The following is a 27,246-nucleotide window of genomic DNA, read 5'->3' as shown; positions in this document are numbered from 1 at the left end:
AGCTCGCCCGCCCGCCAGGGAGGCGAGGGATCCTGGGGCTGGGCCCTTGGCCGCGGCGACAGCAGCAGTCGCGGCGGGGACGCGGGGCGCGAGCGGGCGGCGCGGGGCCGTCGAGGAGGGCCGGGGTGCGTAGCTACGCGGACGCAGGTGGGCCATCCCGTGGGGGCGAAGGGGGCACCTCGGGGCTCGGGGAGTCGGCAGGGCCAGGGGCGCGCGGGGCCCGCGGGCGCAGGTGGCGAGAGCCTGGCGCGCAAGTGGAGGCGCAGCGCCAGCCCGCGGTGGTCGGGGTGACCCGGGCGCGGGCCGGGAGCGGTGCGAGCCCGGGTGCGTCGGAGGGCTCAGCGCCGGGCCCCGCCGAGGCAGCGAGGCGCAGGCCCCGAGGGGCGCTCGAGTGGCCCCCGGGGACCGGCGCCCCGGCCCGGGCATGAGGCGCGGCGGGGCCGGCTGGAGCCGGAGGAGGAGCCGCCGCCGCCGCTGACCCGGCCGGCCGGGAGCAGGGAGAGATGCAGAGCCGGGCAGCCCGCGCCCCCCTTCCAACGCCACTGCCGCTGCCGCTGCTGCTGCCGCTGTTGCTGCTACTGCTGCTGCTGCTGCCGCCACTGCTGGGAGACCAAGTGGGGCCCTGTCGTTCCCTGGGGCCTGGGGGACGTGGCTCCTCAGGGGCCTGTGCCCCCGTGGGCTGGCTCTGTCCAGCCTCAGCTTCCAACCTCTGGCTCTACACCAGCCGCTGCAGGGATGCAGGGACAGAGCTGACTGGCCACCTGGTGCCCCACCACGACGGTCTCAGGGTCTGGTGTCCAGAATCCGGAGCTCACATCCCTCTGCCGCCAGCCCCTGAAGGCTGCCCATGGAGCTGTCGCCTCTTGGGCATTGGAGGCCACCTCTCCCCACAGGGCAAGCTCACCCTGCCCCAGGAACACCCGTGCTTAAAGGCTCCACGGCTGAGATGCCAGTCCTGCAAGCTGATGCAGACCCCAGGGCTCAGGGCAGGGGAAAGGTCAACAGAAGAGTCCATGGGCGGGCGTTGGAAAAGGAATGTGAATACAGCCCCCCAGTTCCAGCCCCCCAGCTACCAGGCCACAGTGCCTGAGAACCAGCCAGCTGGAACCCCCGTGGCATCCCTGCGGGCCATTGACCCAGATGAGGGTGAGGCAGGCCGGCTTGAGTACACCATGGATGCCCTCTTTGATAGCCGCTCCAAACATTTCTTCTCTCTGGACCCAATCACCGGCGCTGTAACCACAGCGGAAGAGCTGGATCGGGAGACCAAGAGCACCCACGTCTTCAGGGTCACAGCGCAGGATCACGGCATGCCCCGACGCAGTGCCCTGGCCACACTCACCATTTTGGTGACGGACACCAATGATCACGACCCTGTTTTCGAGCAGCAGGAATACAAGGAGAGCCTCAGAGAGAACCTGGAGGTTGGCTATGAGGTGCTCACTGTCAGAGCTACAGACGGCGATGCCCCTCCCAATGCCAATATTCTGTACCGCTTGTTGGAGGGGCCTGGCGGCAGCCCCTCAGAAATCTTTGAGATTGACCCTCGCTCTGGGGTGATCCGAACCCGTGGCCCTGTGGATAGGGAAGAGGTAGAATCCTATCAGTTGACAGTGGAGGCAAGCGACCAGGGTCGGGACCCGGGACCACGGAGCGCCACGGCTGCTGTATTCCTGTCTGTGGAGGATGACAATGACAATGCCCCTCAGTTCAGTGAGAAGCGCTATGTGGTCCAGGTGCGCGAGGATGTGACCCCGGGGGCCCCAGTACTCCGCGTCACAGCCTCGGATAGAGACAAGGGCAGTAATGCTCTGGTGCACTATAGCATCATGAGTGGCAATGCTCGGGGACAGTTCTATCTGGATGCCCAGACTGGGGCTCTGGATGTGGTGAGCCCTCTTGACTATGAGACGACCAAGGAGTATACCCTCCGGGTTCGGGCACAGGATGGCGGCCGCCCCCCGCTCTCCAACGTCTCTGGCCTAGTGACAGTGCAAGTCCTGGATATCAATGACAATGCCCCTATCTTTGTCAGCACTCCCTTCCAGGCTACTGTGCTGGAGAGTGTTCCCTTAGGCTACCTGGTTCTCCATGTCCAAGCCATCGATGCTGACGCAGGTGACAATGCCCGCCTGGAATACCGCCTTGCTGGGGTTGGACAGGACTTCCCCTTCGCCATCAACAATGGCACAGGCTGGATCTCTGTGGCAGCTGAGCTGGACCGGGAAGAGGTGGATTTCTATAGCTTTGGGGTAGAAGCCCGGGACCATGGCACCCCAATGCTCACTGCTTCAGCCAGTGTCAGCGTGACCATCCTAGACGTCAACGACAACAACCCCACCTTCACCCAACCAGAGTACACTGTGAGACTCAATGAGGATGCGGCCGTGGGCACCAGCGTGGTGACGGTGTCGGCTGTGGACCGTGATGCCCACAGTGTCATCACCTACCAGATCACCAGCGGCAATACCCGCAACCGCTTTTCCATCACCAGCCAGAGTGGTGGTGGTCTGGTGTCACTTGCCCTGCCGTTGGACTACAAACTTGAGCGGCAATATGTACTAGCGGTCACGGCGTCTGACGGCACGCGGCAGGACACGGCACAGGTGGTAGTGAATGTCACAGATGCCAACACCCATCGTCCGGTCTTTCAGAGCTCCCACTATACAGTGAACGTCAATGAGGACCGGCCCGCTGGCACCACGGTGGTGCTCATCAGCGCCACGGATGAGGACACAGGTGAGAATGCCCGTATCACCTACTTTATGGAGGACAGCATCCCCCAGTTCCGCATTGATGCCGACACAGGGGCTGTCACCACCCAGGCTGAGTTAGACTATGAGGACCAAGTGTCCTATACCCTGGCCATCACCGCCCGTGACAATGGCATTCCCCAGAAGTCTGACACCACCTACCTGGAGATCCTGGTGAATGATGTGAATGACAATGCCCCACAGTTCCTGCGTGACTCCTACCAGGGCAGCGTCTATGAGGATGTGCCCCCCTTCACCAGTGTCCTGCAGATCTCAGCCACTGACCGTGACTCTGGCCTTAATGGCAGGGTCTTCTACACCTTCCAAGGGGGCGATGATGGAGATGGTGACTTCATCGTAGAGTCCACGTCAGGCATTGTGAGAACGCTTCGGAGGCTAGACCGTGAGAACGTGGCCCAGTACGTTTTGCGGGCGTATGCGGTAGACAAGGGGATGCCTCCAGCCCGCACACCCATGGAAGTGACGGTCACCGTGTTGGATGTGAATGACAATCCACCTGTCTTCGAGCAGGACGAGTTTGACGTGTTTGTGGAAGAGAACAGCCCCATTGGCCTGGCTGTGGCCCGCGTCACAGCCACTGACCCCGACGAAGGCACCAATGCCCAGATCATGTACCAGATCGTGGAGGGCAACATCCCTGAGGTCTTCCAGCTGGACATCTTCTCTGGGGAGTTGACTGCCTTGGTGGACTTGGACTATGAGGACCGGCCCGAATACATCCTGGTCATCCAGGCCACGTCGGCTCCCCTCGTGAGCCGGGCCACAGTCCACGTCCGCCTGCTTGACCGCAATGACAACCCACCCGTGCTGGGCAACTTTGAGATCCTTTTCAACAACTATGTCACCAACCGCTCAAGCAGTTTCCCTGGGGGTGCCATTGGCCGCGTGCCTGCCCATGACCCTGACATTTCAGACAGCCTGACCTACAGCTTTGAGCGGGGGAATGAACTCAGCCTGGTCCTGCTCAATGCCTCCACAGGCGAGCTGAGGCTGAGCCGGGCACTGGACAACAACCGTCCTCTGGAGGCCATCATGAGTGTGCTGGTGTCAGGTAAGGAAGGGCCCAGGTGGCATCCGGTGAGGGTGACCCCTGGGGGAGGGCCTGGGCAGCTGTCCAAGGAGGAACCGCTGACCTGCCTCTCTGCCCAGTGCCTGGCACAGAGGTTGAAGGGCCAGAGCAGCTTGGGAAGGAGCCCTAGGAATCCTGGGGCCCCGCCTGCCGCCCCAGGCTGGGCTGGGCTGGGCTGCTTTGGTTGGCTGCCCCCTGCCTACCACCCTGTGACGTGGCAGGGGAAGTGTTGCGAGGCTGCCCTAGCTACGGCTGCCAAGATTGTGAAAAAAGGCGCGTGGAGAACTGGGGGGCCAGGAGAGCTGGGGGAGGGGTAGAGAGGGCTGTGGTGTGTGGGTGTGGGAGGGGGAGGTGAGCCACCCCCTCAGCACCCCTTCATGCCCGGCAGGGTATTCCTGTGATCTCATAACAGCCTTCTGACAGAGCAGAGGGCGCTGGGGCACAGGGTTGCCGCCAAGGGGTCAGGACCCCGCGGCAATCGGGCCTCTTCTCGCCCCTTCTGGCTCCCGGCTGAGCCCCAGACTGGCTGAGGGGGACTTTGTCTAGTGCATTCTTTTCCCTCCAGGCAGAAAGAGCCTGGCCTGGCTACCCCTTCAGAGCTCCAGCAGGAAGTGAAGCCAGAGCTTATTGTCTCTGTCCAAACAGACCCCACTGTCAGAGGCCACCGTTCGGGGTCCAGCTTGGGGGAGGGGCTGCAGTGAAGCCAGGGGCAGGCTGAGGCCTCCTGGGCCCCCTTGCCACCCCACGAGCTGTTTTGGCGATGCTGGGCCTTCTTTGCTGGCTGTGACCAGTCTGGGCTCAGGGAATGGGGTGTGGGACCAGGATGAGCAAGGGGACTGGTGGCCTTTGAGGGTAGAGCCCCCTGCTCTGGTGGGGAAAGAACAGAGTCCTGGGGCGTGGGAGCCTGGCCAGGACCCAGGCTGGGCATTCCTGCTGCTTGGCCAAGCGCTCAGCCTGCAGACTCCCTGGACAGAGGGCTGGGGGAGGAGAGTTGAGTGGGGGCGGCATTCTGTCTTCTCCATCAGCTATGGGGAGTGGCAAGGAGGGGGCCAGCCCCAGGTTGCTGAGTCCCTTCCCCAAGCTTGGGAACCACTGGCACCCCCATGAGGGCCCCTTCTTAGGAGCATCGCGCAGATGGATGGGCCAGGGTACCCCACTCCAGACACATCAGGGAGGGATAGAAGAGTCTGGCACTCCTGTCACCCCAGAGAGTCTGGGCCTGGAGGGGAATGAGAGGCATGTGGGATGCAGGGTGTGGTTCAGCCCCCTCCCCGCTCTGGGTCCTTCCCGGACAGGTGCCTCCCCTGCCCCACTCCTCAGGTGGCCCTGGGAACCCAGGCATGTGAGCTTTTAGAGGTCATGGACAAGGTTCTGTGCCTCTTGAAGCTTCAGTTTCCCTCCAGGAGCAAGTGAAGGGCTGGAGTTCCTGGATCTTTTATCCTTCTCTGTGCTGGGAGAAGTAAGCAGCAGGGAGGGATGGAAAAGAAGGTGCTTTTCCTCTTGTCCTCCCCACAGCCTGTCCTAGGTGAGAGTAGCAGGACACTGAGGAGGCCCCGCCCAGCCTGCAGGCTCCTACCAGGACAGAGCTCCTGACGACAGCTCCCCTAGAACAAGAGGGAAGGCCTCAGGCTGGCCCTTTAGCCCTGGCCTCATCCTGTCCCCTCGGCCCTGACCCTTGGAGGCAGTCACCACGGCAACCCTAAAGTTCAGGGAGGCTGGGGTGAGGGGGAATTGACTCCCACTACCCCTTTGTTTCCCTTCTCTTGTTCTTTGTCTCTCTCTTTCTTTCCCGCCCCTGCCCCTGCCCATGGGGGCCCTCCTGCTCTGCCCCTCTCTGTGGCCTTCTCCTGATCTCCTGTGTGGCTCTCTCCTCCTTTCCCAGTTTCTCCATTGCTGGCTTTTTTCCTGGATCTTTGTTTTCCCCTGTTCAGTCTCCACGTCTGTGCCTCTCTGCTTTCCCCCTCTCTTGTTCCCTGGGGCTGACGCTGCCCCAGCTCTGGCTGGATGGCTCTCCTGAAGCCCCAGTTCTCCCTGCCTCTTTCTTACTCTCCTGGGACACACAGGAGCTTCTGTGCACCATCCGGTCAGCTCCCAGAGCGGCAGACCCTATCCAGGCCTACGGCTTCCTCTGGCACATCTGTCAGGGGAGAGAGGCTTGGAGTCTGATTCTGCCACAGTCTGGGACCTGGGACCCCTGTTCCCACCTTGCCTGGGCACCTGAGGGGTGACCCAGGTCAAGGCAGGGGAGAGGAACAAAGAGCAAGGATTGAGCAGTACGTTGATTGCTGGGAATGGGGGACCACAGAGGAGGGGGCAGGTGGCCACAGATGGTAGACCAGATGGGAAGCAACGAGACACATTGGGTGAGGGGCATGGGCGGGGCCTGGGACTGCCAAGGGGAGGCACAGGGAGGAGCACTTGTTCCCAGGGCTGAGTGCTGGTGAGGTTTCTCTCCTTCATGGGCTTTGACTGCCTCCTCCCTTCCCTAATCAGTTAGGGGCACTGTGTGGACTCTTGGGCCACTTTCTGCCTGGAGGGACTATCCCATCAAGGAATCAATGGGCAGAGGCACCAACTACACAAGAGGCCTGTGCCAGCTCCATACCCCAGTGCAGGGTAGTCTGAAAGGGAGGAAGCAGAGCCTGAGGTCATCGATCTGGGCAGGCTTCCTAAAGTAGGTGAGCTTGGGGCGGTGAGAGAAGTAGGAGGACTGTGGCGTGGTATCTGGGTAGGCCAGGTGGGAAGGCACAGAATGTTCGGTGGCTGTAGACAGGAATGGGAGGAGCAGGAGTGGGTAATGACAAGTAAGCTTGCTGGTGAGAGCTGGCGGGCTTCGGCAGTCTCAGGTGATGAGGCTGGAGGGCAGGTGGGTGGGCTGAGAATGGGGCTTAGATGGGTCTCTGCCTTCAGCCTTCCCAGGCTCAGCTAAGCTGCCTGGGGTAGTTAGCCACCTCAAATAGGTATGGCATAGAAGCAGAATCTATTCCCAGGTTCCTCTCCTACTCCCACCCCACCCCAGAAACACCATCTCCTGACCGGTTCCTGCCAGGGAGTCCTTTATCAACATCAACTCGGGACCCCTGCTGTACTTTATGTTTTATTTTTTAAAAAGATTTTATTTATTTGAGAGAGAATGAGAGAGAGGGAGCACAAGTTGGGGGGAGAGGGAGAGGGAGAAGCACACTTCCCTCTGAGCCAGGAGCCCGATGTGGGGCTCTATCCCAGGACCTTGGGACCATGACCTGAGCCGAAGGCAGATGCTAATGACTGAGCCACCCAGGCGCCCCCCCTGCCCTCACCCCACTGTGTTTTAAAGACCATTTCTTCACTATGGAGCCATCAACATCTCATTATTTACTAAACACCTACTATGTGTAGGACATTGTAATAAATAAAAACATGAATACTCTTTAGAGTCCTGCCAAGCCACTTCCCCCTCCCCACAGGCCTCCAGCTTTCATTTCAGAGCTAAACAAAATCCACTGCCATGTATATGTGCATTCAGGTGTGTACGGAATTTCTGGGCTTAGAGTGTGGGTGGAGTGAGACACTAGAGTGTGTTAGCACCTGGTTGTTTATAAGTGAGTGTGTGGCCCACAGGTGTGGCAGGCATTCGGGTACAATGTGTGAGCCAAGTGGGCGATGAATAGCTGGAGGCCCAAGGCCAGAGGAGGGATCAGACTAGTGGGGCTCTTCTGGGCTTTCAGATTGGAGAGCTGCCCAACCCTGTCATCACTGCCCCCCAGATCCCTCACAGCATCAGGCAACGGGTGCTGCAGCCTCTGGTAGGGTGGCTTAGCTGGATTTCCTGGGGTGAGCCCCCCCACCCCCCAGCCCCGGGCTATCTTCGGCAGCCTGGAGAGTTGGGCAGGAAGAATGCTTTGTGTGGAGCGTTGCTATGGGGATAGTAGGCCTGCGCCCAAGCAGCTATGGGGCTCAGTGGGAGGGGGACTGGGTGGCCCACTGACCCAGTTCACCCCCCACTCTGCTTTGGTGGGGGAGGAGGGAGCACAGACAGGGTCAGGGGTATGGTAGTGTTGAGATATAGAGGCGGAGGGGGCAGGATGATTGTTTTTGTGGGTATCTTGTGGTGCTCTGGGCCCTATAGAAAGGTAAGACATAGGCAAAATCGGGTTCTTGTGCAGGGAAGCCCAGTCTGGTATAAGGGAGCCAGACTCACAACTTGGGCAGGGAAAAGGTGCACAAACATTAAAAAATGTACCATTCTTCACAACGGAGGGTTTTGGGAAAGTATGCAAAGAGAACTTCTGAAAATCGACTCCCTCTAAGTGTCTATGGGGGCTGATCCCTCAAGGTGTGACTTGTCTACAGGTGACATATATGTAGTTTCTTGGGCCCCTTTTGCCAATTAGAAAAGGGGGTCCATTGTGGCAACTGAGCAATGCAGGGGTGTGTGGGCTAGATCTTAGCTCCCCCTCCCTTCTCGGGGCGCTCCTACCCAGTGCTAGGTCTCTGGCTTGGCATCCCCGCCCTCCCCAGCTCCACCTCAGGTACTGACCCATGTCGTTTCTCTGCAGACGGCGTGCACAGTGTGACCGCCCAGTGCGCACTGCGTGTCACCATCATCACGGATGAAATGCTCACGCACAGCATCACACTGCGCCTAGAGGACATGTCGCCAGAGCGCTTCCTCTCCCCCCTACTGGGGCTCTTTATCCAGGCGGTGGCGGCCACGCTGGCCACCCCCCCAGACCACGTGGTGGTCTTCAACGTGCAGCGGGACACCGACGCCCCTGGCGGCCACATCCTCAATGTGAGCCTGTCCGTGGGCCAGCCGCCAGGGCCCGGGGGCGGGCCGCCCTTTCTGCCCTCTGAGGACCTGCAGGAGCGCCTGTACCTCAACCGCAGCCTGCTCACGGCCATCTCGGCGCAGCGCGTGCTGCCCTTCGACGACAACATCTGCCTGCGCGAGCCCTGCGAGAACTACATGCGCTGCGTGTCGGTGCTGCGCTTTGACTCCTCCGCGCCCTTCATCGCCTCCTCCTCCGTGCTCTTCCGGCCCATCCACCCCGTCGGAGGTCTGCGCTGCCGCTGCCCGCCTGGCTTCACGGGAGACTACTGCGAGACTGAGGTGGACCTCTGCTACTCACGGCCGTGCGGTCCCCACGGGCGCTGCCGCAGCCGTGAGGGGGGCTACACCTGCCTCTGCCGCGATGGCTACACAGGTGAGCTGGGGGCGGGGCCTGCAGGGCTGACACCACGCGCAGGCGCAGACATGGCCTAGGGCCGGGGCAGCCTCGTTCCTTCCAGAGTAAGGTAGAGGTTACCCTGGCCCTAGGCAGATCTGAATTGCTTTTCTACACCCGTTGGGGAGAAAGGAGGTGGGGGGGGGAGCCCTTCTTCTCAGAGTTCGCCTTCCACCCCCCATCTCAGGCAGCGCAAGTGAGGCCAGCACCAGCTCTAGACGCAGCCCGCTTGGGTTTGTATTCCAGCTTTGCCACGAGTAGTTAGTTGCGTGACCTTGGGCAAATTACTGAATCTGTCTGTGTCTCAGTTATTTTCAAATGGAGATAATGAATCTACTTACATCATAACATGGTTGTAAGGATTAATTTAATTAACTAAATACATGTGGAAGGTGTTGGCTGTGATTTAAGAGACCCCTGGCATCAGGTGACTTGTTCTGAGTCTCACCCCACAGCTTAACTAGCCCTGAAGCGGGGCCTGGGACCTGGTCTCCACCATTGCTGAGAGTCACCTTTTGGGCTATAAGCAGTGGTTTCCTTCCCAGGCATTGAGGGGATGGCATAGAAGAAACTGGAGGGGTTTGGATGGGGGGCAGGATTGTTTCAGAAGGTCGTTGTACCTGAGTGACCCTGAGCAGAAGAGCTCCACTCCTGCCCAGGTGCTGGAAGAAGGGTGAGGCCTTCCTGTGGGCCTGTGACCTGGGTCTTTACACATCCCCTCCCCAGCCTCTCCCCGGGAGGCTCACTGACTCTGCTTTGTGCTCCTGCCCCCGCAGGATCCTGCTTCTCCTCAGGACACCCCCTTCTCTCCTCCTTGGGCCCTTCCTTCCCAGATGGTTAGGCCTTATTCTTTCTCCTTCACAACCATGCCCACTGGTTCTGCCAGCAGTGGCAGGCAGACCCCACCGCCTTCCCTGCTGCATCTTCCTGCCCAGAACTTGCCAGACTTGACTCCTCTCAGCTGCTGCTGTGGGTGGGGGTGGAAGGGAGGGGAGGGCTTGGGGGATGGGAGGGGAGTCTTTGTCCAAGAGGATGGGGAGGGGGGCTTAGAGTAGGCGAACAACAGTTGCCATGGAAACAAGAGCCAGTCACTAGGCACAGGAGCTGAGAACCTATCTCTAGAATCTGGGAATGGGGAGGGAGAGAAAGGGGTGGATTTTCCATCTGATGTTGTTGGAATTTTCAGCTCTTCCACTAAAATCCTGGTCTGCTCCCAAGGCTCCATTCCCCGCTCTGTCGCATCTCCCAAGTGCACAGAGGACCTCAGTCTGGACCCCAGGGCCCAGGGTGGGAGTTCTCTGCCTCACTCCTGAGAGTCCCCAGCTTCACACCCCCCCCAACTACCCCCCTCTCTCCACCCAGAACTCTGACAATCCAAGTGGAAGCCTAGTCTCATCCGCAGTGAGGGAAAGTGATCTTGGCGCCTGACAGGAACAAAAGCACCAGTGGGAGAGAGGGAGGAAGAGGGTTTGGCGCCAGCCCTGGTGTCCTGCAGGCTCTTTCCTCCAGGCACATTCACCCCTGTGGGAACAGAACACCCCCCAGCTTGCTCCATAGCTGTGACAGCAGAGGCTTACTAGGACTAGGGCCTTCTGACCAGGGGACCCGGCAGACCTGTGCGCTTGAGCCCCAAATAGGAGTACAGAAGGGCCTGGGAGCTCCAAGAACTTGCAGGGCGGCAGTATAGGGGAGGGTGGTGAGGATGCTTGGGAGAACTTGGGAGTGTTGACGGAGGAATGGCTGGGCCCCGGGGAGGCATCCCAGTTCCCCTCCACCTTCTCGGGCACTTGGTTATTACCCTGCCTTTCCCCCTGCCCAGGTGAGCACTGTGAGGTGAGTGCCCGCTCAGGCCGTTGCACACCAGGTGTCTGCAAGAATGGGGGCACCTGTGTCAACCTGCTGGTGGGTGGCTTCAAGTGCGACTGCCCGTCTGGAGACTTCGAGAAGCCCTACTGCCAGGTGACCACACGCAGCTTCCCTGCCCGCTCCTTCATCACCTTCCGTGGCCTGCGCCAGCGCTTTCACTTCACCCTGGCCCTCTCGTGAGTGGCTGGGCACTGGGTTGGGGGGCGGTGAGGGAGGGCGGTGGGAGCTTGGGGTGTCTCCCCTTCCTCAGACAGAGTAAGAGGTCAGGCAGCGAAAGTGCTGGGAGCAGGTTGTTGGCAGAGCCAGGTCAGCATTTCGAGTTGCCTGTGCACTGTGCCAGTAGCCCTTCCTCACCCACCCGGATCACTGACCACTCCTCCTACCCACTTTCAAGGGTGGGGAGCCATGGGGTCAGGGGTCTGGTTTCAGATCCGGTGTGGGCTCATCGTCCACACTTGAGCTCCATGGCCCATGGAGCCAAGGGCCATGGTGTCAGCCCTTTGGAGGGTTCTGCATAGGATCAGGGGCTAGTTAGGTGGCTGGAGTGTTTGGGATTAGCTAGGTGCCCCATTCCCTGCCCCCTACCCTCAACTCCTGCTCAGGTTTGCCACCAAGGAGCGTGACGGGCTGCTGTTATACAACGGACGCTTCAACGAGAAGCATGACTTTGTGGCCCTCGAGGTGATCCAGGAGCAGGTCCAGCTCACCTTCTCTGCAGGTGACCCTGTTTGCCGCATGTCCTTGTCCATCTCCCGAAGGCTCTAGGTGTCTTGGCCCCTGATCCCAAGTCACACACACACCTCCCCACAGCCAGACCTGGGTCCGGTCCCAACCATGAGCATACCCTCCCCATTCCCAGCCCTCATCTGCTGTCCCAGCTCACCTGGGTCCTTTCCCCAGGGGAGTCGACCACCACCGTGTCCCCATTCGTGCCTGGAGGGGTCAGTGATGGCCAGTGGCACACGGTGCAGCTGAAGTACTACAATAAGGTTGGTGTCGGAGTGGGTCAGGGAGTTAGTGGCTTCTGTCCTTGCCTCAGGTGTTCAGACTGAGGTGGTGCTTTATCCGGGGTGGGGGGGGGGGGCTGGTCACTGCACTTCTGGCTGAAAGGGAGGGAGGGGGGTGGGCTGGGCCGTTCCCCTTTTACCACTGTGTGGTGGTCGATGCTCCATGTCCTATTAGACAGGCATGGACTCCAGTCACTGTTCAGGAAGGCAGGTAAGCCTTCTCTGTTGAGGAAGCCTCACTGTTGAGGAAGGTTCTGTGAGCACACTGAATGTGCATGTGTGTATACACTCACACGCGTGTGTACAAAGGGGTGTTTGCAGGTGCTGGTGTCTCTGTGCCTGGCCCATGAACCTTGTGAGCTCCTTGTTCATGGTTCCCCTTGTCTGCCATCTCTGTCCACAGCCACTGTTAGGGCAGACGGGGCTCCCGCAGGGCCCATCGGAACAGAAGGTGGCTGTGGTGACCGTGGATGGCTGTGACACGGGGGTGGCCCTGCGCTTTGGAGCTGTCCTGGGCAACTACTCCTGTGCTGCCCAGGGCACCCAGGGGGGCAGCAAAAAGTGAGTGGGGTGGGGGGAGGGCTGGGGCATGGGGTGCAGTGTGGGACCAGGTAGGGAGGGCAGGTTGAGATGGTGGGCCTGAGGGGGCCTGGAAATGGAAACCAATCCAGGTGAAGGCCCTCCCTCCCCTTGCTTCCCTTAGCCCCTGCTCAGCCTTCTATAGGGGTTTTGGGGAGGGGGGCGGAAGCGGCAAGAATAGGGCAGGGTCTGGAGGGTGGGTATGAGATGAGGTGAGAGCAGCTCCAGGTTGGGGTGCCTCCCTTCCCCTGTGCTGTTCTTCAGGGACCCTTTGGCTCTTGGTCTCTCTGGCCTGGTGGCAGGGAGAGGGGAGAAGGAAGAGCCGGAAGACCCCCCATTTTTGCTCTTCCAGGTCTCTGGACCTGACAGGGCCCCTACTACTGGGTGGGGTCCCCGACCTGCCTGAGAGCTTCCCGGTCCGCGCTCGGCACTTTGTGGGCTGCATGAGGAACCTGCAGGTGGACAGCCGGCATGTGGACATGGCCGACTTCATTGCCAACAATGGCACTGTGCCTGGTATGGGAGCCTGGGGCAGGGGCCAGGCCCAGACCCTGGGGTGGAAAGGAGGGCTGTGCTGTTATGGGGACGTGGTGGGGGTTTCAGAGGCCCCTCCGGCCACAGGTTTCCAGTTTGGAGCCCCGAGGGAGCCCCTCTCTCTCCCTTCTAGGCTGCCCTGCCAAGAAGAACGTGTGTGACAGCAGTACCTGCAACAATGGGGGCACCTGTGTGAACCAGTGGGACGCATTCAGCTGCGAGTGTCCTCTGGGCTTCGGGGGCAAGAGCTGTGCCCAGGGTAGGAGAGGCCGCCAGCAGCGGCCAAGGCCCGAGAGCTGTCGACAATGCTGGGAACGCTGGCAGGGTCGGGGAAGGCACTGGGCAGGGCCCAGCCAAGCTGGGCTGTGGGCGGAAAAGCGTGTCTGGGCAGAGCCCTGAGAGGGTAGCGCTGGAGACAAAGGGCCCAGTCAGAGGCAGGCCTGGGCACAGTGTGGGGCGGGCCCCGGACAGGTAAATGTTCTGGAGGGCGGGGCCAGCTCGGGGTGTGGGCACTGGGAGAGGCAGTGCCCTGCCTCCAGCGGAGCCTGCCCCTCTGAGCATCACACCCCCTGGGGGCACTTGGCCACTCCACCCTCAGAGTCTGCCTTTATCTGCCTCCCCAGAAATGGCCAACCCGCAGCACTTCCTGGGCAGCAGCCTGGTGGCCTGGCATGGCCTCTCGCTGCCCATCTCCCAGCCCTGGCACCTCAGCCTCATGTTTCGCACGCGTCAGGCCAACGGTGTCCTGCTGCAGGCTGTCACCCGGGGGCGCAGCACCATCACCCTGCAGGTGAAGCAGGGAGGGGTAGGGGGCAGGCAGGCCTTGAGCTGGGCCACGGTAGCCCCCCCTCCCCGGGGGGCCGCTCTTAGAGGGCTGGGCGGGGTCTTACCTTTCCCCAAGCCCGAAGCAGCTCCGTCCACTTGCCGTCCACTTGTTGGATCACTGCTGCCATCTGTTGGCCACAACGGAAAATAATACCCTTTGCTCTGGGGCCTCAGCGGGCCAGAGGATGGGTTTGGTGGTCCAGCAGAAGGGCAGTGCGCTAGAAGAGCCAATGAAGGCAGGCTGCTGACCCTTTTTTCTTCTCTTCTGGTGAAGCTAAGGGAAGGCCACGTGGTGCTGAGTGTGGAGGGCACAGGGCTCCAGGCCTCGTCTCTCCGGCTGGAGCCAGGCCGGGCCAATGACGGTGACTGGCACCATGCACAGCTGGCACTAGGAGCCAGTGGGGGCCCCGGCCATGCCATCCTGTCCTTCGACTATGGGCAGCAGCGGGCAGAGGGCAACCTTGGGCCCCGGCTGCATGGGCTGCACCTGAGCAACATTACCATCGGGGGAGTGCCGGGGCCAGCCGGTGGCGTGACCCGCGGCTTCCGGGGCTGTTTGCAGGTGGGCGGCCTCCTCTGCCTTCCCCTCCTCTCTGTCAGGAGGCCCGCTTCATGGAGGGCCAACATTGCTTGTGTCCCTCCCAGGGCGTGAGGGTAAGCGAGACGCCCGAGGGGGTTAGCGGTCTGGACCATAGCCGCGGGGAGAGCATCAATGTGGAGCCAGGCTGCAGTCTGCCAGACCCCTGTGACTCGAACCCGTGTCCTGCCAACAGCTACTGCAGTGATGACTGGGACAGCTATTCCTGCAGCTGTGATCCAGGTGTGCCAGGGGCCCGGGGAAATGAGCAGGTGGGCGTGTCCCGGGGTCTCACTTCAGCTCTGCTATGTGACCCAAGGCCAATCACATGACCTCTCTGAGCCGTGTCTCCTGCGCTTCAAAGCTGTGGCCAGTCTGTAGGGTTCTCAGGTGGAAGGTGGCAGAGTGAGGGCAGGTTTAAACAAAGTGCCAGGGAAGGGTAGGGATTGGCCCTCTGTCATCTTTATGGTCCTAGGTTACTATGGTGACAACTGTACTAATGTGTGTGACCTGAACCCATGTGAGCATCAGTCTGTGTGTATCCGAAAGCCCAGCGCCCCCCATGGCTACACCTGCGAGTGTCCCCAAAATTACCTTGGGCCATATTGTGAGACCAGGTGAGTGGACCCGGAAGTGCAGCAGCCTGTCCCTGGGGTGGGGGGGGTCCCCTTAGAGCACCGGGAACTGGGTTGAGCTACAGCCACCATCAGAAGGGTCACATGAGGCTGCAGCCGGCAGGCATGGCAGAGGGAGCTCATGTCTGCCTGGGCCCCTCTCTGCAGGATTGACCAACCTTGCCCCCGAGGCTGGTGGGGACACCCCACGTGTGGCCCGTGCAACTGTGACGTCAGCAAAGGCTTCGACCCAGACTGCAACAAGACAAGTGGCGAGTGCCACTGCAAGGTGACTGCCCTGACCTGGGCCTCCACATGGCCGTCTGGGCCCGTGAGGGGAGGCAGTGGGGAAAGCCTTCCCACAGAGAGCTCAGGGCTATGTGCTCTTGCTATGATGGGGGATACAGGCGGCCATGTGCTCTTCTGTGTCTGCTGTTTGGGGGGACCCGAGACCTGTACTTTACCGTGGAGTTCTAGGCCAGCTGTACTGGCTGTTTGCAGCCCACTCTGACTGGTTGGTGTCTTATCGATGGGCTACCCTGCAAACTTTTACTAGTTAAAATTGTTTTTTTTTTTTTATGATTTTGTTTTTGCAAGAGAGAGAGCGAGTGTGTGAGTGAGCTCATGTGCACAGGAGTAGGGGTAGGGGCAGAGGGAGAAGCAGGCTCCTGCTGAACAGGAGGCCCAATGTGGGGCTTGATTCCAGGACCCTGGGATCATAACGTGAGCTGAAGGCAGACACTTAACTGACTGAGCCACCCAGGGGCCCCTAAATATTTTGAATACCACTCCTGGGGGTACCTAAAGTCAGCGAGCCTCTCTCTAGAGGGGCCACAGCCTAAAAGACCCGTGAGCATCCCGGAGAGACAGAGCCTGAGCCAGTGATCCATGTTGTCTGTCCTCCCTCTCAGGAGAACCACTATCGGCCCCCGGGCAGCCCCACCTGCCTCCTCTGCGACTGCTACCCCACGGGCTCTTTGTCCCGCGTCTGTGACCCTGAGGATGGCCAGTGTCCATGCAAGCCAGGCGTCATTGGGCGCCAGTGTGACCGCTGTGACAACCCCTTTGCTGAGGTCACCACCAATGGCTGTGAAGGTAGGATTCCCACGATGGGTCGGTGGCTCTCCTGCTGTGCGCCAGGTCCCAGCATGCCAGGGAGGCCAGGAGCAGGAGTTAGTTGCAGGCCTGAGGCTGCTGAGGGAGGGCTGGAAGCCCAAGCACAGCTCCAGGGGGGGCAGCTGCTTCTGGGTGACCCTGTGTGCTTCCTTGCAGTGAATTACGACAGCTGCCCACGGGCCATCGAGGCTGGGATCTGGTGGCCCCGTACCCGCTTTGGGCTGCCTGCTGCTGCCCCCTGCCCCAAAGGCTCCTTTGGTAGGTGCTGGAAGCCTAGATGTGATACTGTGGACTCAGTCTCTCATCCCTGGGATGAGGGTGGGAAGCCCCTGGCTGAAATCCCGGGACCTCTCTCTGGAGACTTCATGTCCCTTCCTTCCTTGGTGCTCTGTTCCTCTGCTCCCAAAGTTGCCGGGATGAGAGGCACCTCTATCTTGAACTCTTATGAAAAATGCTGACAAAGCTGCAGCATGCCTGCCACGGGGATGGATTCTAGAGATTTGAAGAGGAATCAAACAGCGTTCCCATCTGCAGCTCACGCCCTGGAATGGGAGTCTTGCCACTCACAAGGAAGGCAGTCTGGGGGTTAGGGGCTGTTGGGTGTAAGACCCCCCCAGGATGGGGGTTGGTGCTGGTCCTTGGATCGATGATGATCAGAGTTCATAAGCAGAGAGTGGCAGGAAGCCCAGACTGATGGCAGCATAGGGGTGCTGAGGTCTTGAGGAGAACACACACCCGGTGCTCCTGGAGTCCTCCCTCCGGCCAGTCTGGCAGAGGTCTGGGCTCTAGTGTTCTCCAGAGTTGTCTTCCTCTTCTGAGCTGGGCTGGAGGAGGGCAGGGCCCTTGTTGGCTTGTTCCTGTCTCTGGCCCATGAGGTGCTGGACCCCAGGGACTCAGGCAGGTCCTGGAAGCCTCTTGTATCTCTCCTGAGGCCTGCCCTCTGGGCTTCCTCCCCCCAGGGACCGCCGTGCGCCACTGTGATGAGCACAGGGGGTGGCTCCCCCCAAGCCTTTTCAACTGCACATCGGTCACCTTCTCAGAGCTGAAGGGCTTTGTAAGTGAATCTCTTCATCGCTAGCTCTTCTCTCCCCTCCCTGCTGCCGGCTTTGAGAGAGGGGCTTCTGAAACTCCAGGCCCTGCCTCCCGGGGCCTCCACATGGAGTGGCCACTTCTCCCCTTTCCTGAGGCCCTTTTATTCCTGAGTTCCAGCTCTGTCCTCCTGTGCTGACCTTCCTTGCTCCCTATCCTGTCTGGCTCCATCCTAGGCTGAGCGACTGCAGCGGAACGAATCGGGCCTGGACTCTGGGCGCTCCCAGCGACTGGCCCTGCTTCTGCGCAATGCCACACAGCACACGGCGGGCTACTTTGGCAGCGATGTCAAGGTGGCCTACCAGCTGGCCACACGGCTGCTGGCGCACGAGAGCGCCCAGCGGGGCTTTGGGCTGTCCGCCACACAAGATGTGCACTTCACTGAGGTGGGGCTTGGATGGGGCAGGGTTGGCTGGTTAGATGGGGGTCATGGTGAGTGAGCCTGTTCCTGGGGCAACTTGGAGGCCATCCCTGCCTTTGGGGAGGGACCTCCCCACTGGCCTGAGGCCTCCAGGAGCTCCCTTGAGCTGTGGAATTTAGAGTATCTCTTTCTAGCCCTTTTTCTAGTAAGGTGCTGATAGAAACTAATGTTTGTATTGGGGCCTGGTGTGACCAGGCTCCTTGGAGCAGAGGCCCTGCCCACTGTGCCACGGTGGGGAGAGGTCAGCCCCTAATACCTGGGTGGGGGTCCAGGCCCAGGGCCCAGAAGCCCTTAGCTACGGAAGGAGGAGAGAAGGTCTGAGGGAGGGACATGGTTCGGATGGGTCGCCCTGGCTGGTCTAGGCACAGGTGTGCCAGGTGGCGGGGATGCGAAGGCCCTGGGTTATAGCACCGTGACCACGCCCACCCTAGAACCTGCTGCGGGTGGGCAGCGCCCTCTTAGACGCAGCCAACAAGCGGCACTGGGAGCTGATCCAGCAGACGGAGGGTGGCACGGCCTGGCTGCTCCAGCACTACGAGGCCTATGCCAGCGCCCTGGCCCAGAACATGCGGCACACCTACCTGAACCCCTTCACCATTGTCACGCCCAACATTGGTGAGCCTGGGTCAGGGCGGGGCTTGTGCACAGAACCCCGGACATGGCCTGCTGGGCTGGGGGCCCACCTGCCTGGCCGTGGGTCTGAACTGTGACCCTCTCCCCAGTCATCTCTGTGGTTCGCTTGGACAAGGGGAACTTTGCTGGGGCCAAGCTGCCCCGCTATGAGGCGCTGCGCGGGGAACGGCCCCCAGACCTTGAGACGACGGTCATTCTGCCTGATTCTGTCTTTCGAGGTCAGTGGGGAGCTGCAGTGGGGGTCGGGAGCCCGGCTGGGGCATCTGTGCAGGGCCCAGCTGAGTGGACAGTGTCCCGATCCTAGAAACACCAACCATGGTCCGGCCTGCGGGCCCTGGAGAGGCCCAGGAGCCTGAGGAGCTGGCCCGGCGTCAGCGGCGGCACCCGGAGCTGAGCCAGGGTGAGGCTGTGGCCAGTGTCATCATCTACCGCACCCTGGCTGGGCTGCTGCCCCATAACTACGACCCAGACAAGCGCAGCCTGAGGTGAGCGGGCCGAAGAGATGAGGATGGGGTGGGGATGCAGGGCGGGTGAGTGCGGGAGCATGGAGAGAGGCCGGGGCTGGGGGTATCCCCCAGCATTGTGGGGTGTCCCCTCAGCCACCAGATGGCCCTAGTGACCATATGCCTACCTGTTCATCATCAGAGTCCCCAAAAGGCCGGTCATCAACACGCCTGTGGTGAGTATCAGCGTCCATGATGACGAGGAGCTGCTGCCCCGAGCCCTGGACAAGCCGGTCACCGTGCAGTTCCGGCTGCTGGAGACAGAAGAACGCACCAAGCCCATCTGTGTTTTCTGGAACCATTCCATCCTGTGAGCCTGCACTGGACTTTGGGCAGAGAGCCAGGCCCCTGGGTGCCTTCCCCTCTTGATCTCCTGACTCTGCCTCCCCTCCCGCAGGGTCAGCGGCACTGGTGGCTGGTCAGCCCGAGGCTGTGAGGTCGTCTTCCGCAACGAGAGCCATGTCAGCTGCCAGTGCAACCACATGACGAGCTTCGCCGTGCTCATGGATGTGTCCCGGCGGGAGGTTAGACCCCCAGTGGGGGGTTGGGGGGCCAGAGGCATGCGTGGAGCTAGGGGTGGGGGCCCAGGGCCCTGGGCTGGATGCTCAGGCCCGGCCCTTTCTAACTCTCCTGGTCCCCCTGCCCTGCAGAATGGGGAGATCTTGCCGCTGAAGACACTGACCTACGTGGCCCTAGGTGTCACCTTGACTGCCCTGCTGCTCGCCTTCCTCTTCCTCACAGTCCTGCGTGCCCTCCGCTCCAACCAGCATGGCATCCGACGGAACCTGACTGCTGCCCTGGGCCTGGCACAGCTGGTCTTCCTCCTAGGAATCAACCAGGCTGACCTCCCTGTAAGACCTCTTTTCTTACCCAGAAACCATCCACAGCTCGCAGTCCTCCCTGGCTCCCTAGGAGTCCTCCCTGGCTGTCTGCCCCAGTCCCTGCTTCTGCAGCAGCAGCTCTGATGAGCTCAGCCCCACACCTAACCCATGGTTTCCTGTTTTTGAGCTCCCATCACTTCCCCAGCACCCTAGAAGTACCTCTCTCTGGCCCACACTTCCCGAAGCACCACCCAACACCCCGGCCCTCCTTGTCTGCCTAGTAAGTCAGAATCCGTGCCCTGGAGGTGCCTTGGTCACTGACCTGGCGTGGCTGGGCCCCCAGTTTGCTTGCACAGTTATTGCCATCCTGCTGCACTTCCTGTACCTCTGCACCTTCTCCTGGGCCTTGCTGGAGGCCCTGCACCTGTACCGGGCGCTCACCGAGGTGCGCGACGTCAATGCTGGCCCTATGCGCTTCTACTACATGCTGGGCTGGGGCGTGCCCGCCTTCATCACAGGTACCCCCACCCCATCTCCGGTCTGAGGCTCTACATTTCCAAGCCTGGGGTCCACCTTCGTGCCATGTTCTCTCCATCCACGCCCCTGTGCCCCAGGCCGAGTCCTCCTCTCAGCCCCTGATGCTTCCCACCAGGGGCTGGGTACCCCATCCAGAGGTCGGCAGGGACACAGGGTGGGTGGAGCCCTTTATCCCCTGTACCTGACCTCTGACTGATTCCCGAGGCCCTACCACTGCTTCCCCTGCTGTTGTCACCGTACCCCCAGGTCTAGCTGTGGGCCTGGACCCTGAGGGCTATGGGAACCCGGACTTCTGTTGGCTGTCCATCTACGACACGCTCATCTGGAGTTTTGCTGGTCCTGTGGCCTTCGCAGTCTCAGTAGGTGTCGGAGAGTGGGCTGAGGGCCAGCAAGCTGCGTGTGTCCTCAGGGTCCCCTTCAGGAGTAGTGCCACTGCTGGGCCCCCGTGGGGTGGGGTAGGAGCTGTCTGTCCCCTGATGATGCTCCTCCCCAATTTCCTGCCCCGCTAGATGAGTGTCTTTCTGTACATCCTGGCGGCCCGGGCCTCCTGTGCTGCCCAGAGGCAGGGCTTCGAGAAGAAAGGCCCCGTGTGAGTATGGGGTGTGGGTGCCCGGGCAGTGGGCAGTGGGCTGGCGGTGGTGCAGGGGGCCTCCGGACCGGGCTCACAGCCCCTCCTCTCCAGCTCAGGCCTGCGGCCCTCCTTCGCCGTCCTCCTGCTGCTGAGCGCCACGTGGCTGCTGGCACTGCTGTCTGTCAACAGTGACACCCTTCTCTTCCACTACCTCTTTGCTGCCTGCAATTGCGTCCAGGTGCCTGGCCATGCCCTGTGGAGGTGGGGGATGGGACCTGGCCATGGGGGGCCCAGACGGGCACTTAGCTGCTGCCTGTTGCCTGCCAGGGCCCCTTCATCCTCCTCTCCTACGTGGTGCTTAGCAAGGAGGTCCGGAAAGCGTTCAAGTTTGCCTGCAGCCGCAAGGCCAGCCCTGACCCTGCACTGACCACTAAGTCTACCCTGACCTCGGTGAGGGGGCCAGGGGCGGGGGACGTGGAGGGCTCTGGGGCCGGAAGGAAGAGACAGGAGCCCCAAAGAGCTTGTTGTCTGTGCTTTGTGCCCCACTCTTTCTTCACTCCAACATCCTTTCTCGGGAGGAGAAAGGGCTGGGGAAATGGTATGTGTAGCCCGGGAAGAGCAGGATTTGGGGCTGGCGAGGAAGGTTTGACTCAAGAGAGATGGGAGTGAAGCTAGGAAGAACAAGGCCAGGAAGGGGCCAAGACAAGTGATGCAGTCACGGGTACCCAATGTCTGAGAATCCCTGTCTCATCTTGGTAAATTTTGTGTCTCCCAACGTACTCTTGGGAGATCATTCCTGGTACCAGCTTTTACCAGGTAGCCGTCTCGTGGAGCTGAGTCCGGGGTGCTTAGGGTGCACGGGGCTTGCACAGCTAGGTCAGAGCTACATCCACTACCAGGCCCTGATACGGGGTCGTGCGCAGCTGAGATATGGGGCCTCTCTCCTCCAGAGCTGGGCATGTGGGAGGTAGACCTTAGGGCAAGCTCCCTCGGCCCTTCCACTCCCCATCCTGGGGCCGTCTCATCCTGCTCCCCCACTTACTGACCGCTCCGTTCCCTGCCTAGTCCTACAACTGCCCCAGCCCCTATGCAGATGGGCGGCTGTACCAGCCCTACGGAGACTCAGCCGGCTCTCTGCACAGTGCCAGCCGCTCGGGCAAGAGTCAGCCTAGCTACATCCCCTTTTTGCTGAGGTGAGCGCTGGGGTTCGGGGCGTCGGCAAGGGGCTCAGAGCACCACGCAGGCTGGAGGCCAGGCCAGCCACCTGCTGGGAGTCGTATAGCACACAGGAGGCTGACACGCATGACAACTTAAATTAGAAGCAGGAGGGGCACAGGGCAGGAACTGGGAACCCGGAGAGAGAGAAAAGAATGGGACACTGGGCAAGGGGCTGGGCTGAGCCCTCCAGTGTGGTCTTGTCTTCTCAGGGAAGAGTCCACACTCAACCCCGGCCAAGGGCCCCCTGGCCTGGGAGACCCAGGCAGCCTCTTCCTGGAAGGTCAAGACCAGCAGCATGGTGAGAAAGGAAGCTCGTGCTAGCCGGTCGGGGGGCAGCTGCCTGGCTTTCGCGGAGGGCGTGCAGAGGCGGGTGGGTCAGCTCTGACCTCTTCCCTGTATCCCAGACCCTGACACAGACTCTGACAGTGACCTATCCCTGGAAGATGACCAGAGTGGTTCCTATGCCTCTACTCACTCGTCAGACAGCGAGGAGGAGGAAGAAGAGGAGGAAGGGGCCGTCTTCCCTGGAGAGCCGGGCTGGGACAGCCTGCTGGGGCCTGGTGCCGAGAGACTGCCCTTGCACAGTACCCCCAAGGGTGGGCCAGCGCCAGGGCTGTGGCCTTTGAGGGGGCAGCGGGAGGGCAGAGAACCAGGGACTCCTGGGGTGGTGACTTTCCTAGTTGTCTGCCTTCTCTGGGCCTTATCTACATCCTTTCTCCACCAGATGGGGGCCCAGGGCCCGGGAAGGCCCCCTGGCCAGGAGACTTTGGGACCACAGCAAAGGAGAGTAGTGGCAATGGGGCCTCTGAGGAGCGCCCGTGGGAGAATGGAGATGCCCTGCCTCGGGAGGGGTCCCTTGGCCCCCTTCCAGGCCCCTCTGCCCAACCTCACAAAGGTGAGTGGGGCATGCCCAGCTGCCATGGTCCCCCATTTGGCAGCCTCCCACTTCACATTCGCCTTGTGGCTGGTAGGGCTCTCTAGGGTAGCTCCCTGACCCACCACCTGCTCCTCATGGCGCCTGCCCCCCCATCCCGGCCCACAGGCATCCTCAAGAAGAAGTGTCTGCCCACCATCAGTGAGAAGAGCAGCCTTTTACGGCTACCCCTGGAGCAAGGCACAGGGTCTTCTAGGGGCTCCTCAGCCAGCGAGGGCAGCCGGGGCGGGCCCCCTCCCCGCCCTCCTCCCCGGCAGAGTCTCCAGGAGCAGCTGAATGGGGTCATGCCCATCGCCATGAGTATCAAGGCGGGCACAGTGGATGAGGACTCGTCGGGCTCCGAGTGAGTGGGGCTGGCTGGGTGGGACAGGGGGCAGCCCCACAGAGCCCCTGGCTGGGCTCAGAGCCACTTCCAGGCCTCCCCAGGCTGCTCTGGCTGGCAGTCAGGGAACCAATGGGTTGGTGTAGCCCAGCTCCCTTACTGTGTTATGCCCGCAAACCATGGGGGCCCGTGGGGTCAGCTCAGCCTGCATCAGGCGAAGTGAGGGAGGGTGGGGAGCTGGGGGTTGCTTTCCTGTTTCCTTCTCCTGGTGGAAGCTTCTCACTGTCTTCTCTGCTCCAACTAACCCCCTGTCTGCCTTTTCTGTCACTTTCCTTTCCTGCCTCTCCAGATTTCTCTTCTTTAACTTCCTGCATTAACCCTGGGCCGGTGGTTCCTACACCCTGCGGCTCCCTTACCTTCCCCAGCTGCACTCATGCCCCACTCCTGTCTTGTGCTTTATCCTGCCCCTGCTCCCCACCGCCTGCCCGAAGCAGCGACGAAACGTCCATCTGAGGAGCCTGGGCCTTGCCGGGAGGGGCACCCACCCCACCCAAGGCCATCTAGTGCCAACTCCCTCCCCCACCATCCCCTTCACTGCACTTTGGACCCCTGGGGCCAACATCTCCAAGACAAAGTTTTTCAGAAAAGAGGAAAAAAAGAATTTAAAAAAGGATCTCCACTCTTCATGACTTCAGGGATTAATTTTTTTTATATGCTGGAAACTGACTCCCCTTTCCCTTCCCAAAGAGGATAGGACCTCCCAGGATACTTCCCAGCCTCTCCTCAGTTTCCCATCTGCTGTGCCTCTGGGAGGAGAGGGACTCTCGGGGGCCTGCCCCTCATTTGCCATCACCAAAAGGAAAGGACAAAGCCACATGCACCCAGGGCATCGAGCCCTGCCGGCTGCACCCCGGCGGGCCTCAGTGTGGTGAGGGCGTCAAAGACAAGGGCACTCCTCACCCTGCCTGTGCTGCCCCTCCCAGGAACTGAAAAAGCCCCGTCCGGAGAGGGGGCAGAAGGACTCCGCGCCCCCGGACCCCCAAATGCTGCATGAACACATTTTGAGGGGAAACCCGTGCCCCTGGGTGGAGGCCGGGCCAACCCCAGCCCCTCTCCTTTCCCTGGACTCTGGCCACGTGCTACAGCCCAGGCGTTTGCTCAGTTCGCTGACCCAAAAGTGCTTCATTTCCCTGCCTGACCCACCTGGGGAAGGCCAGTCACGTGTTCAGTTGCGCTTCTTTGCTGTGGTGTGGGTGGGAAAGGGAGGAAGAATAAGGCCAGGGCTGGCTCAGTTGCCCCCAGAAGTCTCAAGCACAGGTCTCAAGTCCGGGTTCTGGTGTCCACGCAGCCACCCCCGCAAGATCAGACAAATCCCATTTTGTCTGATTACTGTGGCCTCTGAGATGTGTTCTATTTTTAACCCCTTTTCGGAATTGGCTCTCTTCTTCAAAGGACCAGGTCCTGTTCCTCTTTCTTCCCCTTCTGCCACGCCCATCCTCAGCTCCCTGCGAAGAGAGAGTTAATATATATTTTTATTTATTTGCTTTTTATGTCGGGATGGGTTTGTGTCCGGTCCCAGGGGGGCTGATGTGGCCACGACAGGTCAGGTGGGTACCCAGCATTCCTGGCGTGGGTGGGTTGAGGCCCTTTCCCTCACTCCAGGCTCTCATCTCTTGCCTCCTCTCCTCCTGCCACCCCAGTTTTGCCAACCACTGTTCATTTGAGTTACCGTGTACGCTGAGCATGTATTCCCCACTTGTCACTGACTTTCTTCTGGAGCAGGTGGCTAGAAAAAGAGGCTATGGGTGGGGAAAAAAAAATGTTCCTGTTTCTCACATGTAAGGCTGGTTGCTTGGTTTTCTGCCATGGATTCTCCCCCTGAACCCTCCCCTCAGCAATTCCTACAAAGGGTTAAAAATTTAACTGGTTTTTAACTACTGATGACTTGACTTAAAAAATACAAAGATGCTGGATGCTAACTTGATACTAACCATCAGATTGTACAGTTTGATTGTTACTGTAAATACAGTAGGGTTTTGTGTTTGTTTTTTTTTTCATTTCCCCATACCACTGAATAAACTGTCGTTCTGTGCAGGTTGAGTGCCATCATCTTGTTTCTGTGGGGTGCCCTGTGCTTCCGGAGCGAGGCTCTGGAAAACACGAGCAGGCAAGGCCCTGGGAGGGCCCAGAGGTCAGGGGACTCAGATGTCACTTGGCCAGTGAGCTAGCCTCACCACCAGCACCCCAGCGGTGCTCTCCAGATAGCCTCATCAGCACAGAGCCCATGTCCTGGTGTGTCCAAGGAAGATGTGGCAGGCGGCAGGAGAGTATCCTTTTATCAGGACAGGAGGGACACGTTTTCAGTGAAGAGGGTGCAAAGAGCAGGCAGGTTTCCAGTCCAGCCCTTCAGGGCTGAGTCCTGGGGACAAAATTCAGGAGACAGGGAGGGCAGAGTGGCTGAGTGGCTCAGTGACGACGTACCTTCTGACTTCACTCCTCTGGGTCATTGTGTGTGTTTTCCCATCAGAAATGAAGCAACAATTCACACTCAAGTCACCTACGTGCTCTGCAACATTTTTTCTGTTTGCGAGTTTTCTGTTTTCCAAGGCTCTGGTCAGCAGACTAGCTGGGGAGTTAACACGGGGGCCATAGAGGATAGTGATGAAGAGCACAAACCTTGGAACCAGACCCAGTGACTTAAGCTCTCTGAGCCTTAGTTTCTCTGCCTGCAAAATGAGGATGGTAACAGTATCCTCCTAATTGAGCTTTTATGAGAATTAAATGAGTTAACACATGTAAAGTTCTTAGAACAGTTCACAGTGCATAGTAAGAGGCCAGTAAATGTTGGCTTCCCTCATTGTTGCTCCTGGGGAGGGGTGGGGATAGAGTGCATACAGAGAAAAATAGAAAGCAAGCCCAAAGGGAAGGAAGCAGGTAGCTGAGCAAGAAGGGCAGCTGTGGCAGGTGGGCCTCCTCCCTAGCTGGCAAAGTCTCTTGGATGTTGCTTAAGCAGGTTTGCAGCAGGATGGGGGCAGGGCAGGTGGGGGTTATGAAATCCAAGCCTGACGGAGGGCACAGGGAACATGCCTTACCCTTTCTGGCCACCAGGTGGCAACAGCAGATGAGGCTGCAGCTCCTTTCGCCTCCCAAACCACACACAGGTGCCATCTGCTGGCCACACCTCGGTCTGTTCTGTCGGGGGGTCACCAAGGGCCTTGCTCACCAGATGGCAGCTCAGGACTCAGCTGGAGAACATCCCTAAGGTTTTCTTGCCTCTGCCAAATTTCTCCAGAGCCAAACACTCGGTGTTTCCACATCCCCTACCCCAGCTCAATTCTTAGAATCCCAGAGGCTGTAGGAGTTGCTGCAGGAGGCTCAGGGAAAGGAGCAAAGGCCTAGGCGGCTGCTGCTGTCACACAGATGAATGTGTTTGGTGAACCTGAAGATCAGTCATAAAAAGGAGAAGACAGCGGTGGAGGGCCCCTGCCTGGGAAAGAACATGTCAATGCCTAAGTAGGGTGCTGATGGGCATATATGTGTGGGGGACACTAGCTGATGCTCCACTCCCTCTGCTCCTTAAGTCATAGCCCAGCCTTTAAAGAGGGAAGTTCTCTCAAGAACTCACAAGGAATTAGGGGTGCCTGGTGTGCAGTCTTTTTAGCGTCTGACTTGGTTTTGGCTCCCGTCGTGACCTCAGGGTCGTGAGATCAAACCCTATGTTGAGCCCTGCTTTGGGCTCCATGCTTAGGGCAGAGTCTGCTTAAGCCTCTCTTTCCCTCTCCCTCTGCCCCTACCAGCCCCCTCCACCAGCTCTCGCTCTCTACAATAGACAAATCTTTAAAAAAAAAAAAAACCACCTCACAAGAATTGATTTGGTTCTGGTTGCAAGTGTGAGAAAAGGGAGACCCTTAGTAAAATCTGTTAAATGAGTCTCTGTCATTTTTTCACCAACCCCCCACCATCGTGCAAATTTATTTTTCCAACAAATGAATGAAATTCTCTGCCACATACAAATCATAACACCAGGCA

The 27,246-nt window shown here is 59.9% G+C and overlaps 1 protein-coding gene across 4 annotated transcripts; it reads left to right on the top strand.

Annotated features, from left to right (window-relative positions):
• On the top strand, positions 1-25,311 carry CELSR2 (cadherin EGF LAG seven-pass G-type receptor 2). 4 transcript variants are annotated; one of them, XM_047726380.1, is made up of 34 exons: positions 1-3,825; positions 8,382-9,029; positions 10,870-11,092; positions 11,519-11,634; positions 11,817-11,905; positions 12,327-12,484; positions 12,855-13,018; positions 13,170-13,295; positions 13,660-13,826; positions 14,136-14,423; positions 14,507-14,681; positions 14,914-15,055; positions 15,221-15,341; positions 15,964-16,147; positions 16,325-16,426; positions 17,128-17,222; positions 17,434-17,643; positions 18,110-18,293; positions 18,401-18,529; positions 18,616-18,796; positions 18,957-19,124; positions 19,212-19,338; positions 19,465-19,665; positions 19,979-20,153; positions 20,419-20,531; positions 20,682-20,761; positions 20,855-20,981; positions 21,071-21,193; positions 21,809-21,936; positions 22,171-22,259; positions 22,366-22,557; positions 22,686-22,856; positions 23,004-23,238; positions 23,965-25,311. In XM_047726380.1, the coding sequence occupies exons 1-34, from the start codon at positions 504-506 to the stop codon at positions 23,969-23,971; spliced, it is 8,760 nt and encodes a 2,919-aa protein (XP_047582336.1). In that variant the 5' UTR covers positions 1-503; the 3' UTR covers positions 23,972-25,311. The 4 variants fall into 4 exon arrangements, with proteins under 4 accessions (XP_047582336.1, XP_047582335.1, XP_047582334.1 ...); XM_047726379.1 differs by having other exon boundaries at positions 23,709-25,311; XM_047726378.1 differs by having other exon boundaries at positions 23,567-25,311.
• Positions 25,312-27,246: the final 1,935 nt, after the last annotated feature.

Source organism: Lutra lutra, chromosome 4 (genome assembly GCF_902655055.1).
Source record: "Lutra lutra chromosome 4, mLutLut1.2, whole genome shotgun sequence".
Taxonomy (NCBI): domain Eukaryota; kingdom Metazoa; phylum Chordata; class Mammalia; order Carnivora; family Mustelidae; genus Lutra; species Lutra lutra.
This window is presented reverse-complemented; position numbering and strand designations above follow the sequence as displayed.

Bases quoted from the DNA above. Each gene is read 5' to 3' on its own strand.
- CELSR2 (XM_047726378.1), top strand. From the start codon at position 504: ATGCAGAGCCGGGCAGCCCGCGCCCCCCTTCCAACGCCACTGCCGCTG. The intron at 19,125-19,211 runs GTGAGCCTGCAC...CCCCTCCCGCAG, and splicing joins TTCTGGAACCATTCCATCCT to GGTCAGCGGCACTGGTGGCT. The intron at 19,339-19,464 runs GTTAGACCCCCA...CCTGCCCTGCAG, and splicing joins TGGATGTGTCCCGGCGGGAG to AATGGGGAGATCTTGCCGCT.